Here is a 24,243-nt window from a genome sequence, read left to right as displayed (position 1 = left end):
TGATAATATTTAAATGTGTACTTGTATAAAAATTTATATTTAGTAAAATTCGTTCGAAAGTTGAAACACATTTTGGTCTTTCTATTTTTTTTTTCTTTTTAATTTTTATGGAGCGTCTGGACACTCGTTTCATTTCACTGGACAAGTCTATTGTAGTTGTAGGTACCACGAGCAACCTCGAATTTTAAGTGGATAGCACATTAGGAGATCTGTTACCGTGTTACGGGCTTCAGCCTAGTCAAACAAGGAATTTCCAACAAACGAAAATAAATTAATCTACTTGTCACTCATTTAAATGACGACTAACTAGCCTTCTAATCAAGAATCACCAAAACGAAAATAAAACAAGATCTAAACCTTAAGCACTTTAAGCTTTTATTATAAAAGAGTACAGTTCTTTAACATGATTAACTTTTCTTGCCTGTATGTTCAATATACATGTAAAGCATGTATGGAGTGCTTTTTATGATTTTATCAATGCTCAATGCCGCCCTTGAAATTTTCAAAAGCTTCAAGCTTACCCCTCCCTGTATCCGTTTGGTCTTTGGACCTAGTACTCCACAATATCCAGGATTTTACCAGGTAAAACTTCTTAATCCTCAGAATATGGTTGTGCATATTTGTTCTAGTAGACACAAGCATCATCAGAAAACGTGAAGCTGTAACAATCTCAAAAACGATCGTTTGGAATCAATGGATCAGACCTGCAGCATTCTTTAATAGATAACAGCTTCAACCATCTGATCAGAAAGATAATTTGCTGAAGCATTACTTTCACAAAAAAAATGTGACGAAGGCTCTTTTAAGGACATCAGACCTCTCTGAAGTAGATTGTCTATGTCAGCAACTGAAATCTGAAAAAAATTCAAATAATCAGGGGCAGTGATTCCATAAAAGAAATCAAGTGTCAGCAACTAGTTCCATGGATGGGTTACACCCAATCCCTACAATTCCAAAGTTGAGCATGAATGTGAGCCTTTTTCCTATTGTCCCTTGTCATCCTGGTCATCTCCTTCACTTTGATCCTCTGAAGATTCCTGCAATGGGGCCTAGACCCATTTTTAGATATTTTTTCAACATGTTAGATTGTAACCTCATAAAATATGGATCAACCAAAGTGAAGTTTTACCATGCTTGGGGTTGAGGGTCTCAAAGAAAGAGAAGAGATCACCTAGATATCAGTTAAAATGATAGCTCATCTAAATAATAAAGAATGACTCTAGAAGCAGTATGCAAAATAGACTTTTATATAGGTAAAGGGAAAAGGAATTCCAGATGAAAGATAAAAGGCTCCTTAATTAATCAGGTTGGCTTGATAATCTAACTGATAATACCAAACCTGGATACTGCTTTGGACCAGCAGGGATGCTAAATGGTCCTGCTTTTCTGATCATAGTTGGATCTATATCAGACCATACCATCCAATCTAACAAGAATGCAATATGAAGTTATAGTGTCTCCTATCTGATAATCAGTTAATCCTCCACTGTGGCAGAAATTGGGTACACTATCTATGGAAGAGGCCCAAGTGACCTATCTTCTATATAAACTTCTTTTTCCTCCTCACATATGCATATGCAGTATAGCTTCTGACAATTTATAGACATGGATGAAAGAGGTTCTATTAGTTACAAGAAACTAATAATGCTAAAAAAATTCTTTTATTTTTTTGTTAAGCATTATCCTTTTCTGTACAATTTTCATTCATAACTTTTTCTGTATTAGGATAACCCAAAAAATATCATTTTTCTCTTACAATGACTCCCCATTCACCACTAAAGAAACAGTTCATTTCACTCACTGGAATGTTAATGTGTTCAAAGACAAAGAAACAGCAGAGAAATGCTTTGCTTGGGTTTTGGCTTGCTCAGAGATAATGAAGACTGCAAATCATCATGAATTAAGAAGAATCTACCTTGATGGAAAACAAACTTGGGTGAGACAGATAGGAGTATAGTAATGCTGTGCAGCAAGGCTCTCTGTAAACAACACTAAATGCGACCCTAATTCCTTTTCTGGATTTAGATGGATATCATCTAAATGTATTTGCCCTACAGTACAGCCCATTGTCAATAGAAGAGGCAAGGGTGTCAACAAGCAATGAAATGAAGACAAGAAAAAGGCCTGGCTCAAAAACAGAACCATATATAGAGATCTGTAGGGGATATACCTTAGGTCTTTTTTTTTTTCTGATAAGTGAGTAATGATTTTATTAATAAGAAAGGGAGGGATATACCTTAGGTCTTAGTGCTGCAAGAATGTCTTTTAATTTACCAGAATCACTGACTTTGTTTGATGGAGTGGAGGAACTACTTGGGCTTGAAGTCAGATCGGAGAATCCTGCCTGTCTTATCAAAATTAACAAAAAAAAAAAAAAGAAATCAATGAATTTTGACACTGCTTGGATTTATTGGGGGGGGGGTACCCTCATAGACCATAAAGTTTCATGATAAAAGTAATTCAGTTTATAAGATAAGCTTGGCTTAATTTCAATGCCTTTTTAAGTGTATGCATATACTGCATACCAACGTTTTCAACCTACCGTTCACCTGGCTGGTCAGACTGATGACCCAGTGGCCTGGTCATGATTCTGATTCTTGTCAACCTGTAATCTGCCACTTTATAAAAAAACTATTGACTTGGTCAACCTCAACAACCTGGAAAGTTGAACTGTTGGCCTGTTTATTGGTTTACCTGGTTTTATATTATTTTATTTTTCTAATTTTTTATTGTTGTCACATCACAGGTTGACCCATTAACCTGGACAGCAAACCAGTCAAATAGTCCACTTGGAGGGATAAGCAGATAAGCCTTCGGGTTGGGTTTTGAAGCTGTATACCTTTATTTTGGTATTTCTCCATCCAACCAATAGAAAACTAGAGCAAGTTAACAAATTTGCAAGACAAATTTCCAGGATATGGTGCCAATTAATATTTCAACATGTTGGTCCACAAGCCAGAAAAAGAAAGACATGAATATTAGCATCACTATACACATTTATGCTGAACTCCAGAAACCATGTACCTTTCCAGTAACAAACCCAGAGTTGCCTACAGAAGTGGGTCTAACAGATCTCCGAGGGTCTGCAAGCAAGGTATTGGTGTGAATTGAAATATATGACACAACTACAATAAATTTTTTTTTTTGATGAATAACCACAATAAATTGTTGAACGTAGCCTTCACAAAAATAGAAGAAAAAAATGCTAAAGAATCTCTTATAACTGCCAGAATAAACAAATCCATCATAGGAAGTGTGGAAGAGTAAATGTCATATTTTTATTTCAGGATTAAATGTATTGTAAACCTGAAATTGTCATCATACACATATAGTACAAGAGGTGGGATGATCATAACTTTTGAAAAAAAGGTTAAGGTATTGTATTGAACTCCACTATCCAAAAACAAAATTACATGTATGATCCTTGTAAGCAACATGTACAGCCAGAAACCATACATCTAAAGGACCAACTAAAACCCAGGCCCCCAAAACAAAACCCCAAAAAACCCCTCAGAAGGAATATACTCCAGAGTAGATTACATATTAGCAAAATAATATACTAAACTCAAAAAATTGATGATGTGGGAGACCTCTGAACTGCACAAGGGCTGACAGCCAAGAATGTAACGTTTCTGTAGCTCAGTGCAAGACATCATCTTCAGACCTCTTGGATTCAAACACCCTTTTGTTTCTCTCCTTTTAAACGATCCAGCTGACCACTGGAGGAATCATACCCCACAGCAAATCTGCAACCCTACAATGCAGGAATAAATGATCCACTGACTCTTCTGCCTGACCACACATCAAGCACTCCAGAGATTCCAATCCCAGACACCCCCTAGCTAGCTGGACTTTAGTGAGACATTTCCCGTTCACAACAGACTACACCAAGAAACTAACTTTAGACGGGGCATGATACATCCAGATCTCCTTCCAGGGAAAATTCTACCCCCTTCCTTCAGCTAGATCATTGTAGAAAGATTTAACACTAAACGACCTTCCATCCTTGGACCACTTGCAAATTCTTTCATCAGGATGGTTTGGAGACGGCTTGTATTCCTGAAGCTGTTGCAACAATCTGGCCAGGTCTGTAATCTCCCATTCGCTCAGCTGCCTCCTAAACTTTGGACACCATATTCCTTCCCTCCCCACATAGTCCATAGATCAGCCACCCTTACACTCCTGTCTTCTTATATTAAGAATAGGGATGGATATTCCTCCATCAATGCCCTGTTGCCACACCAAATGTCTTTGCCAAAATCTAATCCTTCTTCTGTCACCTATCATAACTTTGAATTTGTTTTTTTGATTGATAGTATTGACACATGATAGAAATTTGATGACTTATATTAAGTTAAACATATGGGAAAAAACAACAACAAAACACTTTCCAACAACTATTTAAAATGAATAAATAGAGATTGATACTCTTGTAAGTCACAATTCACAGTAAAATGACCCAAACATAGAGCTGTCAATGGATCAGATGGACCTGACAGAACTGAACAAAACCAACCCTATTATATACGGACTGGGTCTACATTACACGTCCTGGTTATAATGGGATTGGTTCTGGGTTTTGATATTATATCCCTATTATAATTGGGACGGGATCAGTTTTGGTTGTTTCTAGCCAATTAAGACTTGAAGCGACTATTATTAGCATATTACAAAGATACCCCCACTCCAATACCTGTCCTTCTCATGGAATAATTTTAATATTATTATACATTTATATTATCATGTCTTTTAGAGTTTAAGTGTAATTTAACAAATGAGCAGGTTTATTGTCAAATTAAAGGTTAAAGTAGAGCTGTAAATTATAATCCTGTCAGACCCAATAATCCCATTTAATAATTGGCTAAACAAGGGGCTTCAAGGGATTCTCTGTTTTTGGCTAATTTGTAACTGCAATCTGAAAAGAGTTGGGTTTGGAACCATCTTTAAGGGGAGGTAACACCTCGTGCTTCCTCTTAGGGTGCTTCATGCTTGTACTATTTCTATCTCCATTTAATAAAATACCATTCATTCATCAAAAAAAAAAAAAAAGGATCAGTTCTTGGTTTGTTACTACAAATCCTATAGGGTCTGGTTCAGGACTGGTTCTGCATATTTATTTATCGGTTGGGGACCAGGTCTACTCAGACCAGTTCCAGACCTGACCTATTGAAAGCACTATGAAAACATTTTCAATGGCACAACTTAGATGCATATGTTCACAATTCACAACTGGAGGTCCTTGCCAAACCATTAGTCCATGGCATTAGCATGACATTATAAATAGAAGAATGGAAAGAACAATAGAGATTTCTTCAGTCACAGCACCTCAAGAACAAGGTGCCCTTGGGGGTCGCCTCACCCAAGTGCTTACATGTTTTTGTACAAGGGGCCACATGATACTTTCATACTTTTTATTTATTGATATTATAACATTACAATGGACTATTAAACTAAATTGTTCATTTTTCGGATTTAGTAATTTTATAATTCTTATATTAGTTTCTTTTTATTGTTTTCTTGTTTATTTTGGTTTTTGATTGACACACAAGTCGGTGACATTGTCTTGAACCCTTTTAGGACCTCAAAACCTGAACCAATAAGTAATGAAGAACTTGAAAATTTAATCCAGTCAACATACAAGAGCAACCAAGGTATCCACCCCTTTCTTTTCTTCTTTTTTCTAGGACTATAGTAAGGGACCCACCCCCTCTCTGTTTTATTTTCTATTTTTTTTTAATTTGCTTTTTCTAAGACAGAAACAAGGTCTCAGCCCCTAAATTTTCTAGGTTTTCTATTCTTTCTTCTTCTCACGAATATGCCAACTTTCTATGTTTTTACATGAGATTTATACTTATTTGACGTATACATGTTGGACAACAAGGTACCTCACCTTGGTGCCTTGAAAACCATGACCTTAGGCATAAAAATAAAGATATGACAAAAAAAGGATATGTGATTTAGAAGTAACAATAGTCTAATGTTTAAGACAAATATGACATTAAATAATCCAATGCAAATTTATGTCTCCTTGTCAAATAATGAGGAAATACCTACATGTATCAAGTGAATAATGATATGTAGTCAGATAGGGAAAAATGATCTATCTCCTTTTGACTTTTGAGTCATGAGAATTGTATCAAATTCTAGTTTTTTTTAAGTGCCTCAGTTTCATTTGAGCTGTTGCAACTTTTTATTTTATTTTTTATGGATTGAATTGTTGTTACTTGTTACCATTGTTTGAAAAGGCATGCCTAGGGTCACAGGAAAGTCTCATTTTGTAGGTGCCCTCACCTCTGTTGAGCTATTGAGTTGTAAGGGTATTTTGGGATTTTTATGTATTTGATATTGTCACGTGACTCCTGTCATTATACAAGTTGTAGAGGGTCACATATGTCCTTTCCCTATTGAATCAGATCCAATAAAAATTGGTGGGTGGGCATGTGAATCAAACAACCAACCATACTTTTCTCCACTATTCTTTTTTTGAGCTGAAAGATAACAGATTTCATTAAAAAAGAAAGGGGTACATGAGAATATGTACACAAAAGGGACACTAAAAAGGCACATACACAGATTACAAAGGCATATCTCTTTTCTCCTCTACTCTTTAATCTTTATCCCTTTCTCTTCTCTTCTTCTACTTTCTCTTAAATCACCAACAACCTTATGCAAATTGATTTTTTTTGTTTTTTTGATTAATAAACTTATGCAAATTGATCCTAGATAAACAACTTGGTATCAAAGCACTATACCTTCACAAGGAGCCTGATAGGCCCTCAACTACTTATTCGGGCCCACAACAGGAGACCCAGGCCCAAGACACGCCGCAACCAGGCCCGGCACGAGAGAAACACCTGATCACCCATGTGCAACCTCCACCGAGGTTCGTTTATGTGAGGAGGCCATGTCCCTCCAGTTAGTTAGCAGTCACAGTCGAGTCCATGTGCAGGAGAGACTGAAGGAAGAGTATAAATAATTGTAACCCCATCTGTTCTGGGCATGAAAGAAAACCCTGCTATTCTCCTCCTTCCTTCTTCTTCTACTCCTTTCTTTATCTTCTTCCTCCCTTCTACTCTGTTTCAGGAGGGTGAGCTCCCTCAAACCAGCTCAGATTCTCAGAATTCAAAGTGGTCTTACCAACTGGTATCAGAGCCTAGCACCGATGACTAATACGAGATCAACTGCACTAGATGAACGGGTCGATCGTATTGAAGTAGAAGTTCACTGAACCACAACAGAAAGGAGAGACATCAAGGAGACTCTATCGGCACTGGTGGGACAGTTCAAGCAATTGTCAACACCCATGGCGAGGGAACCAGAAGCTGAAGGATCCAGTAGCAGCGCGTGAAGACACGGCGGGATCTCCCCAGGCAAGGTGACGAAAATCATATTCCCAGTTTACTCAGGTGATGATCCGATACCCTGGATTTATCGAGCTGAACGTTATTTTGAATACCATGAGACCCCGGCACATCAACGAGTGCCTATTGGCTCCATCCACCTGGGCGGGGAGGCCATTATGTTGTACCAATGGTACCAGAAAACCCACCACCAGGCTACTTAGATGGACTTCACCGAAGCTTTACATGTGAGGTTTGGACCATCTGGGTATGAGAATTTTGATGACTTACTGTCCCACGTCAAACTGGTAGCGTACGAGAATATCAGACTGAATTCGAGAGGTTAGCTACCCGTGTGCATGGCTGGCCAGAAACTGCTCTGGTTGGCTATTTTATTGGGGGATTACGGGAAGACATAAGGATTGAAGTGAAATCACTGCAACCTTCAACCCTTATTGCTGCTATCGGATTAGCTAAACTCCAAGAAGACAGGCTGAACCGATTAAGGAAGTCCACTAGACCTATTGGAGTCATGGTTGGACCTCTGTTACGAAACCCACCCAATCAAGGGGATTCCACTCCAGGACCATTACTTCCCACTCCGGGCACTAAACCAGAAATCCCAGTACCCAAGAACCCCGGAACCATGACTGTACCTTACAAGAAGTTATCCTGGACTGAGATACAGGCCCCTCAAGAGAAGGGCCTGTGTTACAATTGTGACGAAAAGTTTACCCCGAGGCATCGGTGCAAGACCCCACACCTCTACCTATTGCAAGTTGAAGAGGAGGATGCTGAGGGTGAAGGGGAACCGGAAGTTGGACCCATCAAAGCGGGCCCAACTATGGAAATTAAATATAATGTGATTTCCTTGCAAGCACTTTCGGGATGCCAGAACCCACGTACCATGAGGGTTGACTGGTGGGTTAAGGCCCAAAAGGTGGCTATACTAATTGACAGTAGAGGTTCCCTAAATTTCATCACCCCTGGGTTGACTCGGAGACTCGAATTGGATGTGGAACCCATAGCTCCCTTTGCTGTAAACGTGGCCAGCGGGCAAGGGGTCAGATGTGAGGGAAGATGCAAATCTGTTAGGCTTAAGATTCAGGGGTACATCTTCTCCATAGATCTGCACCCCCTTGAATTTTCAGGGGCTGATATAGTCCTAGGCGTCGAATGGCTTCAACAACTGGGCCCAGTAATGTGCAATTGGGATGAACTGACAATGCAATTCCAGCATGATGGAACCACCTGTTTATTAAGGGGAACCAGACCTGTCTCAGCCACAGCCGAACCCCCCATCTCATTCTCAAAAGCTACCAACACTCAGATACCCCCTTGTTAATAAGTATGGGTCCCATGCCTCTTGGGCCGACATTGACTGTTGATGATTCCATAGCCCAAAACCCAGAGCAGCAGGACCAACTCCAACAGCTCCTGAGCGAATACAAGGACGTGTTCCAAGAGCCATTTGCTCTTCCCCCCACTAGACAGCTGGACACCAGATTGTCCTCCAACCGAGAGCTCCTCCTGCAAATGTCCACCCGTACAGGTATCCACACTATCAGCGGGTAGAAGTGGATAAGGTGATCCAAGAACTCTTGGATAAAGGGTTCATTCGGCCCAATAATAGCCCATTCTCCTCACTCGTCTTACTAGTAAAGAAAAGGATGGGTCATGGAGATTTTGTGTTGACTACCGAGCCCTCAATAACATCACGGTAAAGGACCAATATCCAATTCCCTTGGTAGAGGAGTTGTTTGATGAGTTGGGCCAGGCCCTCTTTTTCTCCAAACTGGATCTTAGGTCTGGTTACCACTAGATCCGGGTCCACCCAGAAGATATAACTAAGACTGCCTTTCGGCCATCGGATGGACACACTGAGCTTGTGGTTATGCCATTTGGTTTAACCAATGCTCCCTCTACCTTTCAGCGGCTCATGAATGAAATTTTCAGACCCTATTTGCAGCGTTATATATTGTTTTTTTTATGATATACTTATTTACAGTCCTACCTGGACCTCACACATGACACATTTGCGTCGCACTCTGGACCTACTTCGGCAACGCTCTTTGTTTGCCAAGCCCACTAAATGTTCATTTGGGCAAACCCATGTCAATTATCTTGGGCACATAATAGCCGGTGGCAAAGTTTGTACTGATCCAGACAAGGTTTCAAGCATGGTGAACTGGCCTAGACCCCGGAATCCAAGGTCTTTTAGAGGATTCATTGGGCTGACCGGGTATTACCGACGTTTCATAGCAGGTTACCGCATGTTGGCCGCACCTCTCACTAAGTTGTTGAAGAAACGAGCTTTTGAGTGGGACGAGTCCGCTGAACAAGCCTTCCACTCTCTTAAGAGGGCAGTCACAACACCCCCCACCTTGGCTCTCCCAGATTTCAATAAGGAATTTGTGGTTGAAACTGATCCTTACGGGAAGGGAATTGGGGCAGTTCTAATGCAGAATGGACAACACCTAGCTTTCTTCAGTCGAGCTCTATCAGCCCAGGTCCAAGCAAAGTCCACATATGAGAAAGAATTAATGGTGATTACACTGGCATTACACAAGTGGAGGGCGTACCTTCTGGGTCGGAGATTTACGGTGCGAACTGATCATCGAAGCATTAAACACTTATTGGAGCAAAGGATTCTCAGTCCTGAACAACAAAAATGGGCTTACAAACTTTTGGGCTATGATTTCCATATTGAATACAAACCTGGGCCTTCAAACACTATTGCAGATGCACTATCCAGGTTAAAAGAATTTCAGCTGATGGGTCTGTCCAAGCTCAGTTATCCCTTGTACGAGCTCATCCAGCAAGAGGCGTGATCTGATCCAGAACTCAGTCGGATCCGAGCTCAATGGAACAGGGATCCAGCTTTAGTCCCCAGGTATTCCTTAACAGACTAACAGGTACTACACTCTTTTATAAGGGTCATGTGGTGGTGGCCAGTAAATCAGATTATCAGAAAGAGTTGCTCAAACTCTTTCATGACTCAGCTATTGGGGGGCATTCTGGATTTCTCAGAACGTACAAGAGGATAGCGAGCCATTATTACTGGAGGGGGATGAGACTTATTATTCAGAGTTATGTGGCCTATTGTGATGTATGCCAGCAACATAAGTACAGCATCCAGTCTCCTGCAGGTCTACTTCAACCCTTACCCATTCCAGAACGAGTGTGGGAAGACATTACAATGGATTTTATTACCGGGTTGCCTAAATCAGCAGGGAAGTCTGTGATTCTGGTGATTGTGGACCACTTGAGCAAATATGCTCATTTTTTAGTGTTACCACAACCATATACAGCTTCCACAGTGGCTCAAGCCTATGCACAGGAGGTAGCCAAATTACATGGCACTCCGAATTCCATCTTGACTGACAGGGACCCCCTCTTCATGAGCAAATTCTGGGACTCTTATTTCTCCGCTCAAGGGGTACACATGCTTCACACAACCAGATACCACCCCCAGACTGATGGGCAGTCCGAGGTGGTCAATCGGTGCCTCGAAACATATTTGCGTTGCTTCATTGGGGAAAAGCCCAAACAGTGGCCCTACTGGCTGCCATGGGCAGAATATTGGTATAATACCACATATCAGGCTTCAGCAGGAACCACTCCCTTTAAGGTAGTATATGGGACAGAACCTCCAGGAGTGCTGCCATATGGAAAGGGAACTTCTACAGTGGCTGAGGTAGAAAACCAGTTGAACAGAGATGAGATATTGAGATCCCTTAAATTGCATTTGCAGAGAGCACAACAACGCATGAAGTTGGCCTACGACCGCAATCACCAGGAGCTTGAATTTGCAGTTGGGGGTTGGGTTTATTTGAAGCTCCAGCCTTACTGGCAACCTTCAGTAGCCCGACCAGTTTGGCAGAAGCTAGCCCCTAAGTATTTTGGCCTATTCATGGTGATTGAACGAGTGGGACAGGTGGCTTACAAATTGGAGTTTCCTGCTTCCTTGAAATTACACCCAGTTTTCCATGTCAGTAAGCTGACTTAGGTCAGCCCGACCCTTCCGCAGTTCACAGAAGACGGGGACATATTGATTGAACCACAACAAATCAGAAATGTAAGATGGGTCAAGATAGGCAAGAAGTTACACAAGCAGGCCTTAGTCATGTGGAAAAACTTGCCACCAGAAGATGCCACTTGGGAGGACTATGACAAACTACAAGATCAGTATCCCCACATCAACCTTGAGGCCAAGGTGTTTCTTGAAGAGGGTGGGACTGATAGGCTCTCAACTACTCATTCGGGCCCACAACAGGAGACCCAGGCCCAAGACACACCGTAACCAGGCCCGGCATGAGACAAACACCTGACCACCCATGTGCAACCTCCACTGAGGTTCGTTTACATGAGGAGGCCACGTCCCTCTAGTTAGTTAGCAGTCACAGTCAAGTCCATGTGCAGGAGAGACTGAAGGAAGAGTATAAATAATTGTAACCCCATCTATTCTGGGCATGAACCCTACTATTCTCCTCCTTCCTTCCTCTTCTACTTCTTCCTTTCTCTTCTTCCTCCCTTCTACTCTGTTTCAGAAAGGTGAGCTCCCTCGAACCAGCTCAGATTCTCAGAATTCAAAGTGGTCTTATCAGAGCCTCCTAACCACCAATGATCTGCTGACATCATCTGTATGGACTGATGATGTTAGCAGGCATACCAGATACGCACAATGGAAATCAACGAGAATATACAAGCAGATAACCCTTATGGAGTATTTTCATGTAAATCCCATGATCAAAAGATGAAGATTGATATTTTTTGAGGTTTTCTACTCTGAAAACAGAAGAAAATAATTTGTTACTAGCCTTAGAGTGCTCTTTTTTTTTTAGGTGGGGGGGGGGGGGGTTCTGCATGAGGCCCACATCATATTTCTTTCAAGTGGAAGTGCTCTCATAACATTTGAAGCTTATTTGAATTTTCTGGAAATTTTTTCTAGTGTATATTTAATGCCAGAGGAGTTTTGGATTTTATGAACTGTTTTCCTCAGTCCCTAGATGACCAACTGCCGGATGTAGGCTGTAACAGCAGAGAGGTGAATAGGGGAAATCTTTTCATGGGATCTACTAGTTATCTCAAGAAATTCTAACCTTCTCAGAGAACTATTTAACAAAATGTTTCTTGGCTATTTGGTAGTGTGTTGGCCTCTGTTGGTGTTGATTGCATACTACTTGTTTACTGATCTGGGATGGCTTCTAGCAAGATTTCTGAGGTTGTTTCCAGAAATACATCACAACAAACAAACACTTTGACTTTGTCTCTTGAGAATAGGGATTCAGATCATCACTGTGAAATTGGATGGCACAAATTATTGGCAATAATCACAATCCGTTAAGATGTTTATTGGAAGGAAAGGAATACCTGGTTACCTAAATGGAAAAACCAAGGAACCTGATGAAGATGATCTGGCTCATGATGGTTAAGAGTCTAAGAATGTGATGATCTGGCTTATCATGCATTGTGAATTGATTCCCCAAAGGGGGAATTTGTAAATAATATAATTAGAATGGGTGGGTAGCTGCTACTAGCCCAAACAAAGGGATGCCCAGGCACAGCTTCATTTGTAGTTTTGTACATCATTCATTAATCTAATTTCTAATAAAATATTAATCGTTACTGATGAAAAAAGCATTGCCCTACATATTGCAGAATCATTGCTAGAGAATTCCTAACCTTCACTACTGCTAGATATTAGCATGTACCTGTGAAGAATGACAATTTTGTAACCTAAAAAATCTAAAATATCAGATACGTCCAGTTCCGTAAATATGTGCATATATTACTTAATGTACTTGTTTATTAAAGATATAGTATAAAAGTATTACACAGAGATAGAGATAAAGAGATTAGGCAAATGGTGACAAGCAAGACAACTCACCACCCAACGGCTTGCTGGAAACCTTAGGGATATCAGCAAGGACATTTTTTGTCTTCAAATGTTGAATAAGGGACGGTCTAGAGTTGAAACCTTCTGATCTTGGAAGCACCTTTACATGTACAAGAAGAATGTTCAATTAGCTGAGATTAATAAAAGCTACAATTTAATTCATGAAATAAATGGGGAAGTCTTAATTAGCCATGTCCAAAAAAAAATCTAGCTGTTGAAGAATATATCCGTGTATGAAATGAGCTATTAATTAGATGCAGCTTTAGTAGAACCTAAGTCTTACCCGCGAACTATGAATTAAACTTGGAGGTGGAGGTGGGAGTGTCTGATGCTTGGGACTTGATGAATGATCAGTCATAATATTTTCCTCTTTCAGGATGCTAGAGAAAAGGGAAAACATAGTTAGAGGAAAGTCCTATGGTGGATAAATGATCACTTGAATACAAATCATTTAAAAACAACAAAATAGGAAGAAAATGGACGATTAAAGGAAAAGGCTAATAAATGTGAAGATGCTGTGTTAACTTTTAATCCTTCAACCAGACCCATGCATTTAAAGTAGTTTCAAAACTTTTTACTAGTTCAGAGCTCTACAAGGAGAGCTTGTTGTTAACTAGGCTCAAATAGCAGGGTAGTATGTATACAATAGGTAGTACATGACACCCATAAATGGAGAAACCTAAGGAATAGGATACATGGATCAGTAATAAATACCATAAAAGTTTTGTTAGATTTGTACAATAATAAACATCATATTTGATTAAAAAAATACGATTTTCATATAAAAACAATGAGTACTCTATACCATTATAAATTGATTAGTTATGGTTTTCAAGTCATAGTTAAATAATGACTGAAATGAGGCTACCAAATAATAGCAGCCAATTGATTGTCAAGTGAAATTATGATGGCTAAAACAATGTTCTCCACATCAGAAGCATACCTGCCATAGGTAAAATCTGGAGGTTTAAGAAGGCTCTCAACAAATGCATTTCCACTTGAATGGCCAACTCCAGACACTACCTAAAATGGTATACAATAAGGTTAGATCCATGTCCCTTGTCTCCATTCATCTGAAATTCTATTCCAGTTCTGCACCACATGACACCCAACTGTTAAAGACAGAGAAATAATAGTATATCTGAACTTTATGAACACAAGCTTATTATCTACCAAAAATGCCTCTTAGCTTATTTTTCCTTTCTTTTGTGTGTTTGTGATGGCAATGGGGATAAGCAACATAGTTGGCAGGGAGTTAGCCTTAGAAGGTAAGTGGATGTGAACAATATTTACCTCATATGCTGAGTTTATTTTCTATTTAAATGAGTTATGACCCTGGCTCCACACCGCATCCATGCACATGTATCTGCTAAGGAATTTCATTATTGAGAGTGGATAATGGACTTTTAGTCCTGAGGTGTAGGAGTCTTTTGTTTCACTTTTTGGGTGTGTGTTGCTTTGTCAAGGAGCTTGTGGTCTATGTGTGTTCCAAATAGGAGTAGTGTAGATTAGTTGCTTTACGTTTGGTGGTTGATTCCCCTCCCCCCCCCCCCCCACCCACACACACAAACTTCCCTTCTTCCTTCCTTCCCTAGACTGTTTGTATACTTTCTCTGTTTTCCTTTCCTTTTTTTGCAAAATTTTTGTAAGCTTCAAGAAAGTGATTAAAAGCCTGAACTAGAATGGAATTTCTAGCAGTAGATCAAAGAAAGCAAACGTCCGGCACTTGTGTAATTGGGTTTCCCTTAAGATTCCACCTTTTCCTACAGGGCCCTGTTTATACAGTGTGCAATTGATAGATACGCTGATATGCATCTCTTTCATAAATTTTTACTGTAAAACGTAAGTTCATTTTAGTAAAATTGAACTAATTGCTTAATAAATTTTCAATAAAAAAAGGAAACTCATATTGAATTTGGAACATTTATAGAGAAAAGGTAAAGTATATTCTCTATGGATAAGGGGAAAATAATCCGAGAAGAAATTTACATGCAACTTAATGAAATTAAATTATTATATTTAGGATACCAGTTACCACTTATAGAAACAATTTTTTTTTAGAAAAGGTAAAGTATATTCTCTATAGCAAAGGGGAAAGGAATCCAAGAAGACACAAAATTCCATGTTTTATATCAAAGACCATGATCCAAGAGTTGCATTTGAGCATCTTAGTTCTGTTGGGTTTAGTTCATATGCACTTATACAAGAATTGAATGTAAAAATGCTTATTTGGATGGCAATGAACTTTAGGTTCTTATCAATATAGAAAGCCAATTTCAGTCCCATAATCATACTTTTTTAAAGGTGGTGCATGTATACATTTGGTTCATGTACAATGAGATGCAATACAAGTGAAACTTACATATGGTTATTTTTAGCTTTCTGAAAACATTTTTGATGGATAGCTTTCTGAAATTAAGCTCACAAACTAGATATACTTCCATAGATTCCATACATTATAGAGATGAGTCCTGTATATCAAATATTTCTCGAGGAGATAATAAATTTTTATCGAAAATTTGCACCGTTGTGGTGTTTGATGTGTCCACTACATCAATATCCCTGAGAAAATGCAAGACATGAGGGCAATTGTGCAGGAAAACAAGTGTTTTCTGATGACATCAAAAAGGTGGCTTATTTGTCATTCCATTCAATATACTGTTTACTTCTAACTTTAAACATGTGACATTTTAAAACAATGGTAAAATGAATCATTCCAATACATGACAATGTAACAATTTCCCAAATGAGCAGGTGACTAGTTGGTGTTGTCAAGAATGCTGCACAGTCTTGCATAAAAATAAAGTTAACACCAATTATGTCAGAGGAACCTGAAAGCAATGGAAAACCTAAATTAAAAACAACCATGGAATAGTAGCAAAACATGAGCCATCCTAGAGCTATACTATTAGTACCTCAGGCTGGGCATCCTTTGGTAGAAAGTCAGAACTTGTCTCTGAGAAAAACTGAAAAAGCTCAAGTGTCCCATCTCCAAACTCCTGCTATACCAGCATGTGTTGAGGAAGATGAAAATAATAAAAAGAATTTAAAGAATGAATGTACCAGAAGGGAATAAATGGATGCCTACCCTATTCAGCCCTGCATTTACTAACAAAGTTGCTACTGGCAATCCTGAACCTGTATCACTATCTCTATATCCAAATAAAGAGTGAAAATCCTCCTCCCTATTAGATTTTGATGGGTACCTTGGAGAAGACCTGATTACAATTGCTTCCTTTGAATGTGATATAGCATCAATCTTGGCCTACAAATTCAAGGCAGCTGTCAATAATTACTCAGAGAAATTTTCAAAACCAATTTTTACATGTTTGAATGTTAGTCTTTATGGTTTCTGATTCACTTGATAAAGAGGTCTATATACAAGGAATTTAACAGAGAAATCAAGAACTTGTGCATTCCACCAAAGAAGCCTGTTAACAGCTGTTATTTTTCCTATGTATAGTACCGCAGGGGTACTATTATACTTTTACTCTTTTTTATTTTAGTTGCTGTCGCCCTAGTATATATATTAAAAAAGCTGCGCCACCAGCAGCATCTTTTGCTCTCAGTTCTCTCTTCTCTTTTCTCTCTTCTTCCATTCTTCTCTCCTGCATAACATGGTATCAGAGCGGGACTATCAGATCTGAAAGGGGAAGTCGAGTGAATAGTTTTTTTTTTCTTCTTCGCACCAGATTTCCAGATCTGCCGCCCTCATCTACTGTTCAGCTGATTGAAGATCTCACACACTGAAGTAACTTTTCTTTCTCTCTCTTAACTTTTTTTTTTCTAGTCGTGTGCCAGGGCAGAACCTGTACTAGGTCTGCCGATTGGATGTGAATTGATCAGCACTTCTTTCTTTCCTTTTTTGTGGGGTTGACTGATCCCTGTGAAACTGTAGGTCATGAGGACCTTTTTGTGCTGCAACAGCAGCTTTTATGGTGAACTAAGGGTCAGAAAGTGACAGGTACCTTTTGTATGCTACAACAGCAGCTTTTATGGTGAACTGAAGGTCAGAAAGTGACCAGTACTTGCTGTAACAGCAGTCCTGTTGATGTGTAGGTCAAGAGATGACCTGTATGCAATGTGGCAACACTTGTGTTGAGCTTGTAAGTCAAGGGATGACCTGTTAGTGCTGTAACAACACCTGTGTTCTTACAAAAGGAGGTGTGTTTCTGAAGGATTTTTTTTGTTCCCCCTCAGTGTTGAATTTCTTTAAGTCTGTGTACCCCATTTAAGAGTTATTTTTGAATCTGAAATCATAAGTGGTAAAGATTCTTCTACATCCGGTTTTTCCTCAATGCTGAATGGAATGAGTGGGGGTGTGGACCTATCCTTTCCCGTGGCTGTTATTCCTCTTGATGGTTTAAATTATTTAGAGTGCTCAAGAGGGATCAAGCTGTACATCATTGCAAGGGGAAAGATAGGTTATATTAATGGGAGAATCAAAAAACCACATTCTGGGTGTGCTGAATATGACAGATGGAACCAGGAAAACAGCATGGTCATGTCTTGGTTTTAGTTTCTATGCAACCTCAAATAAGAAGCAATTTCATGAGGGTTGAAACGGCAAATGAGATCTGGGAACAAGCAAAATCAACATATTCGGAACTGCGACACTATGCAAAAATCTACCATCTACAGGCAGAATCGTCTATTTATAAACAGAGGGAGAGGTGTCTATCTGTGTACTACTCAGACTTGACCTCTGTCTAGAAGGAGTTAGATCATTATCAGAGTGTGGACTAGAAGTATGATGAAGATGCAAAACTGTACAAAAAACTTGTCTCCCAACAAAGAGTATTTGCTTTCTTACATAGTTTGAACCCTACATATGAATCTATCAGAGTCCAGATCCTACGTAGCAAGGATCTTCCATCAGTTCAGGAAGTTTATGCTCTTGTACAATCAGAAGAAAGCAGAAGGAATTTGATGAACAGTTCTGGAGGAGATGCAGTTGTGTTGGCAGCGAAAGGGAGTGTTACCACCAGTGGGGGAAATACTTCTAAGAAGGGAGATCTTCAGAAAAAGATGGATGACAAGGACAAATTGTGGTGTACTCATTGCCAGAAACCCCGACACACCCGAGACACATGCTAGAATCTTCATGAGAAGCCGAAATGGGCTCAAGATCTAAATAAGAAGCAAGGTTCAGATGTGAATAAAAAGTCAGGACAGCAAGGTACAAGAAAACACACTATGGCAAACATGGCTACTCAAGAGAATCAACCCCCCATTCATATTGTGACTCAGATACATTCATCTGGATCTGACCCAAGGGAGGATATTATAAATTCCTTCCGTGACCATTTAGAGCTCTATGGTAGAGCAATTTGTCAGATGGATGCTCCTCCCTCAACTTCATTTGCGTCTACATCAGGTAACTCTGCCACGACTTTCCATGTTGCTTCTCATAACCCTGACACTCCCTGGATCATTGATTCTGGAGCGTCAAAACACATGACTGGTACGTCCTCTTACTTTCAAACCTATCACCTTCTTTCTGGAAGAGACAAGGTGACACTAGCTGATGGATCATACACTACCATAGCTGGTCAAGGAACCATTTCTCTTCCTCTCGGCCTTACCCTCTCTGATGTTTTACATGTTCCAAAATTTCCCATTAATTTGTTCTCTGTTAGTAGTATTACTAATTCCTTAAACTGCTCAGTCACCTTTTTCCCTTCTTACTGTGTGATCCAGGATCTAGCCTCAGGGAGGACGATTGGTAGAGGATGTATGGTTGATGGACTTTACATGTTGGAGAATAAGGCTGGTCTTTAAGTCACAGAGTTTAAGAGTCAGTCCTGTAATTGTCAAGTTTATTTATGGCATTGTCGTCTTGGTCATTTATCTTTTGAGTCTTTGAAAGTGGTGTCTCCAGAATTGTTTAAGTCAGTGTCCATTTCAGATTTCTCTTGTCAAACTTGTCAATTGAGTAAGCAGTGTAGAACTCATTTTCTTTCAAAAAATAATAAATCTGAATTTCCTTTTCACATTGTTCATTCTGATGTGTGGGGCCCTGTTACTTTACCATCTAAGAGTGGCTACAAGTATTTTATTACCATTATCGATGATTATTCTAGATATACATGGGTATATCCCATGCAAACCAGGGATGAAGTACCAAAAATTATCCAAGACTTTCAGTGGATGATCTTCACCCAATTTCAAACTGAAATCCAAATTTTTCAGTCGAATAATGCCAAAGAGTATTTTCAAGTGATCTCACGGAATTTTTTGCTTCACGTGGTTCACTTCACCACATCTCTTGTGCCCGAACATCACAACAAAATGGTGTTGCTGAAAGAAAGAACCGACACCTCCTTGAAGTGGCCCAGGGTTTACTACTCCATATGAATGTTCCAAAACGCTTTTGGCTTGAGGTTGTCCTTTGTGCTACCTACCTCATCAACTGTATACCCTCTCATTGGTTAGAGTGCAAAGCCCCACATCAGCTTCTCTTTCCTAAGGCCCCCCTTCTTCCCATTCCTCCTCGTGTGTTTGGTTGTTGTTGCTTTGTCCAAAATCTGTCACCCACTCGTGGAAAATTGGATCCTCGTGCTATTCCTTGCATATTCCTGGGTACTCCTTCACTCAGAAGGGATACCGTTGTTTTGATCCTGTTTCTCGAAAATTCTATGTTTCCATGGATGTCTCTTTCTTTGAGAGCGAACCTTTTTTCCCTGTTTCTCCTCAGAGGGAGAGTAGGAATGAGGAGAAACTGGTTTAACTCCCTCTTCTTCCTGATCCTCCTCCTTTTCGCGTCTTCTTCCGTTGTCACGAAGGCCAATCAAATTCAAGAGCTGTGGAGAATCCAAAACCTGTACCTCCAATGCCATTAAACTCTTCAGGGGCAGATCATACTCACTTAGGTATCTTGGTTCCCATTGATGTCCCTGATCCCATTGCAATTGATACCTCTGTTGCTAATAACATTGGCCTTCCTATTGCTCACAGGAAAGGTGTTAGATCGTACACCACTAAACACCCCATTTCCCATTTTATTTCCTATGAAAACATTTCACCCTCTTTTCGAGCCTTTCTCACATCCATTGACAGTGTCCCTATCCCTAAGAATGTGGCAGATGCTCTTTCAGTACCTGAATGGACAGATGTTATGAAGGAAGAAATTAATGTCCTTCATAAAAATGACACATGAAAACTTGTAGATATTCCTAAGGGAAAGGATCTAGTTGGATGTAAATGGGTGTTCATGGTCAAACATAGGGTTGATAGCACAGTGGAGAGGTATAAAACTCGTTTAGTGGAAAAGGGGTTTACACAAGTGTACGGAGTTGATTATGCAGAGACTTTTGCACCCGTTGCCAAGATGAACTCCATTAGAGTTCTATTCTCTCATGCTGCTAATCTTGACTGGGATCTACATCAATTTGATATCAAGAATGCATTCTCGAATGGTGACCTTGAAGAGGAAGTTTACATGATACGACCCCCTAGTTTTCAGGCTCAAGGCATTGAACAAACGGTGTGCAGGTTGAAGGAGTTTTTATACGGGCTGAAACAATCACCGAGAGCCTGGTTCAGTAGATTCCATACAGCAGTTCAGCAGAAAGGGTACAAGCAATGTCAATCTGATCACACATTGTTTGTGAAAAGAAGAGAAGGTAAAATTGTTGCTTTGATAGTATATGTTGATGATATAATTATCATTGGCAACTAGAATGATGGAATCCAAAAGTTGAAGAGTTTTCTTGCCACATAGTTTGAAATAAAGGATCTAGGTCATCTAAGATACTTCCTAGGAATTGAAGTTGCCCGCTCAAAAAGGGGTATCTTCATTTCCCAAAGGAAGTATGTCTTAGATTTACTCCAGGATACAGGAAAAATGGGAGCGGAGCCAGTTGATTCCCTTATTGATCATAACCATAAATTATGTGATAGCCAAGGTGAACCTATCAAGGATGTGAAACGTTTCCAGAGACTTATAGGGAGATTGTTATATCTTTCTATGACTCGCCCAAACATTGCTTATGCAGTTGGTGTCCTTAGCCAGTTCATGCATGCCCCTATGACCACTCATCTTGAAGTAGCAAAAAGAATCCTTCGATACCTTAAAAGGTTTCCAGGTGCTGGCTTGTTATTTCAAAGGCATGGATATTTGAAAGTTGAAGTGTATACTGATGCAGATTGGGCAGGATCCCTAAATGACAAAAAGTGAACTAATGGCTACTGTACCTTCATAGGAGGAAATCTAGTTGCCTGGAGAAGCAAAATGCAAAGTGTGGTAGCTAGATCCAGTGCTGAAGCTGAATATCAAGCAATGGCTCATGGAGTGGTTGAAATTATGTGGATAAAGAATCTGTTGAGTGAGTTGGGTTTTCCAGTGGGCAGACCTATGACCCTATTCTGTGATAACAAAGCAGCCATAAACATTACTGCTAACCCTGTACTATATGATAGAACTAAATACATCGAAATCGACAAGCATTTTATCAGAGAGAAGGTTATCACAGGGGAAGTGTGTACTCCCTATGTCAGCTCTGAGGATCAACTTGCAGACATCTTTACAAAAGGATTACACCACTCACGGCATCATGATTTACAAGTTGGGCATGATTGACATCTATGTCCCAACTTGAGGGGGAGTGTTAACAGCTGTTATTTTTCCTATGTATAGTACCACAGGGGTACTATTGTACTTTTACTCTTTTTTATTTTAGTTGTTGTTGCCCTAGTATATATATTAAAAAAGTTGTTCCGCCAACAACATCTTTTGCTCTCAGTTCTCTCTTCTCTCTTCTTCTCTTTCTCTTTTCTCTCTTCTTCCATTCTTCTCTCCTGCATAACAAAGCCAACTACAGATTGTTCATTATCTATAAAGTTGGAAGAGAAATGATGCCCAGGAAAGCATTACGAACCAAGTATGAGAAAATCCATTAAAAAAAATAACCAAGCATGACATGTAAAAACATTCTTCATTATCATTAGAGAACCCTCTACAGTAACTGTTTGATAAAGAAATATCATCATTTGTTGGGAAATCTTAATGTAAAAACATTCTTCTTCTTCTTCCTTTTTGCTTCATGGAGCTACACAATGGGGGTAGCCTATTCCCCATCCCCTTAACCCCCAACCCCTGGTGGCAGCAGGATTTGGTCCCAGGTCTCTACTACAAAGATCCTACCAACTAAGCCAGCACCAGTTGAAATTATTTCCTCTTCTTTCTGTGTATGTAGAATGTGGACATTTTTTCCTTTTTTTTTTTTTTTTCATTTCTTCCCCTGTCTTCGCCCCAGGATATGGTCTTCTAACTTGTCTAGAGATCACTATTTTACTCATTTAGGATGTCCGACAACCCATCAGAGGAAAAGTGAATGGGTGTATATTGTGCGAGCAAAATCTGGGTTAAATTCGACAAGATGGAAACAAGTGAATAAGCATTAGTACTGTACTGCTGCAGGGTCAAACAGTCCAGCCTGACAATATACGGGCCTTTAGTACGCTGTATAGCTTCAGTGATTTAAAAATAACAGCCCCCAGCTCCTACTTAGCCCATCACTTCTGCTGTTGTATTTCCCAATTTACTTGGTCACACTTCAATTTCTATACATGGGGGATACCCCCGAGAATAGTTAACAGTTGATGCACCATCTTGGAAACTCTTTGTTAATTTTATCAGGTTTTTCTATGAAATCATTAGTATTGCTAATAATGCAGGATATGATCTTGATTTTCCAAATCTAAGTATGTAGAGATGATCATTTACACTCTTCTACTGGTAATTGATTCGATTCCCTTTTCTCATTTATGAATCTTCCTTGCTAAGAAAAGAACCGGAAAAAAAAATGAGAAGTATAGTCTACATTCTAATTACCTTTGCCTTTTGAACTCTGTTAGACAAGTCCATCAGCTTATCATGCTCTTTTGCAGTCTATAGAAATACACACAAAAAAGAAAAAAAAATCAAAAACTAAAATAAGAACTCTATTGTAAACGATTAAAATTGTAGCTCACGCAGGCGAACTCTGCCCCCAATTTCAACGTACTCTCTCTTCAATCCTGTCGAAAATTCGATCAGCGGCGCTTTGAAGCTCTAGGAGTGAATCGCGAAGCTGTTTGTAGTTCGCGAGGTAACCCTCGGGTCGACGGTTCTCGCCCTCGGAAACGCGAAGCATTTCTCACTTCTCACTTCTCAGATTCGCGGTACCAGAGAGGTTGGTTAGGGCTGCGAACAACGAAAAAACTAACCGTTTTCATTGTAAGGGGCCTGCACATATGTCTGCAACTTGGGCCGGGTTAACCCGAACCCAGCCCGAAAAAACTATGGTCGGGTTGGGTTGAAGTTCGGGTTAGGGAAAAGTATGAATCCAGCTTTAATTTTGAATTAGGTTAGATTTTTAAGCCTTCACCAAATTCAACTTAAATGTTTCAATTTTTTGTAAGTATCACTTAAATATCAGTAAATATATAAAAGTAGCCTATAGGAATAATTAAATTAATCTATATTTAATTTTTTTTAATCATAATAAATTAATGTAAGCCCAAACTTAAGGTTTAAGACTTTGTACTAGGCTTAGATTGATCCTCATCCTAACCCAATCCACCAAGTTGCATACATCGTAACATTCATAATTGGACTTAATCAAATCAAGTGCAATCCATGCATGCATTATTTTATAGGATTTTTTTAATATTGAAGCCAAAAGAGCTATGAAGGATGGGCTACCCCCATTGTGTAGCCCAATGAAAATTTTGATAGTGTATTAGAAGTTTTTAAGGTTGTTTGGCCTAGCCCACCCTATACCTTAAGTGTAATAATATTTGTTTGAGCCTATAGGCTTGCTTGTGTTAATTATAAAATTATGTTTTTTTTTACAAATTAAATTTTTTATTCAATTATAGTCTAGTATAAAAAATATATATTAATATAAAATTTGTTATCTAAATATTATATATGCATATAGCTTCTAAGTTAAGCTTATTAGGGGTTTCTTAGCTTGGGTCCTATTTGCTAGGGCCATCATTGGACTTTGAAAGTTGGAT

At 39.4% G+C, this 24,243-nt stretch overlaps 1 protein-coding gene across 9 annotated transcripts; it reads right to left on the bottom strand.

Annotated features, from left to right (window-relative positions):
• Window positions 1-352: 352 nt before the first annotated feature.
• LOC148855302 (uncharacterized) lies at window positions 353-23,449 on the bottom strand. Of its 9 annotated transcripts, XR_016113119.1 has the most exons (13): window positions 23,247-23,449; window positions 23,075-23,131; window positions 16,328-16,504; window positions 16,155-16,238; window positions 14,183-14,262; window positions 13,523-13,619; window positions 13,231-13,339; window positions 3,025-3,083; window positions 2,237-2,344; window positions 1,916-2,051; window positions 949-1,049; window positions 705-854; window positions 353-625 (listed from the first exon to the last, which is right to left on the bottom strand). XR_016113119.1 is itself a non-coding variant. In XM_088985475.1 (11 exons), exons 1-10 carry the CDS (start codon window positions 23,373-23,375, stop codon window positions 984-986), a joined length of 966 nt encoding a protein of 321 aa, XP_088841601.1. In that variant the 5' UTR covers window positions 23,376-23,449; the 3' UTR covers window positions 353-854; window positions 949-983. The 9 variants fall into 9 exon arrangements, 3 of the variants coding, with proteins under 3 accessions (XP_088841601.1, XP_088841602.1, XP_088841604.1); XR_016113122.1 differs by lacking the exon at window positions 1,916-2,051 and having other exon boundaries at window positions 2,237-2,348; XR_016113118.1 differs by having other exon boundaries at window positions 353-854.
• Between the last annotated feature and the right edge of the window lie 794 nt (window positions 23,450-24,243).

Source organism: Nelumbo lutea, chromosome 4, assembly GCF_056320005.1.
Source record: "Nelumbo lutea isolate HS-2025 chromosome 4, American lotus-T2T, whole genome shotgun sequence".
NCBI lineage: Eukaryota > Viridiplantae > Streptophyta > Magnoliopsida > Proteales > Nelumbonaceae > Nelumbo > Nelumbo lutea.
This window is presented reverse-complemented; position numbering and strand designations above follow the sequence as displayed.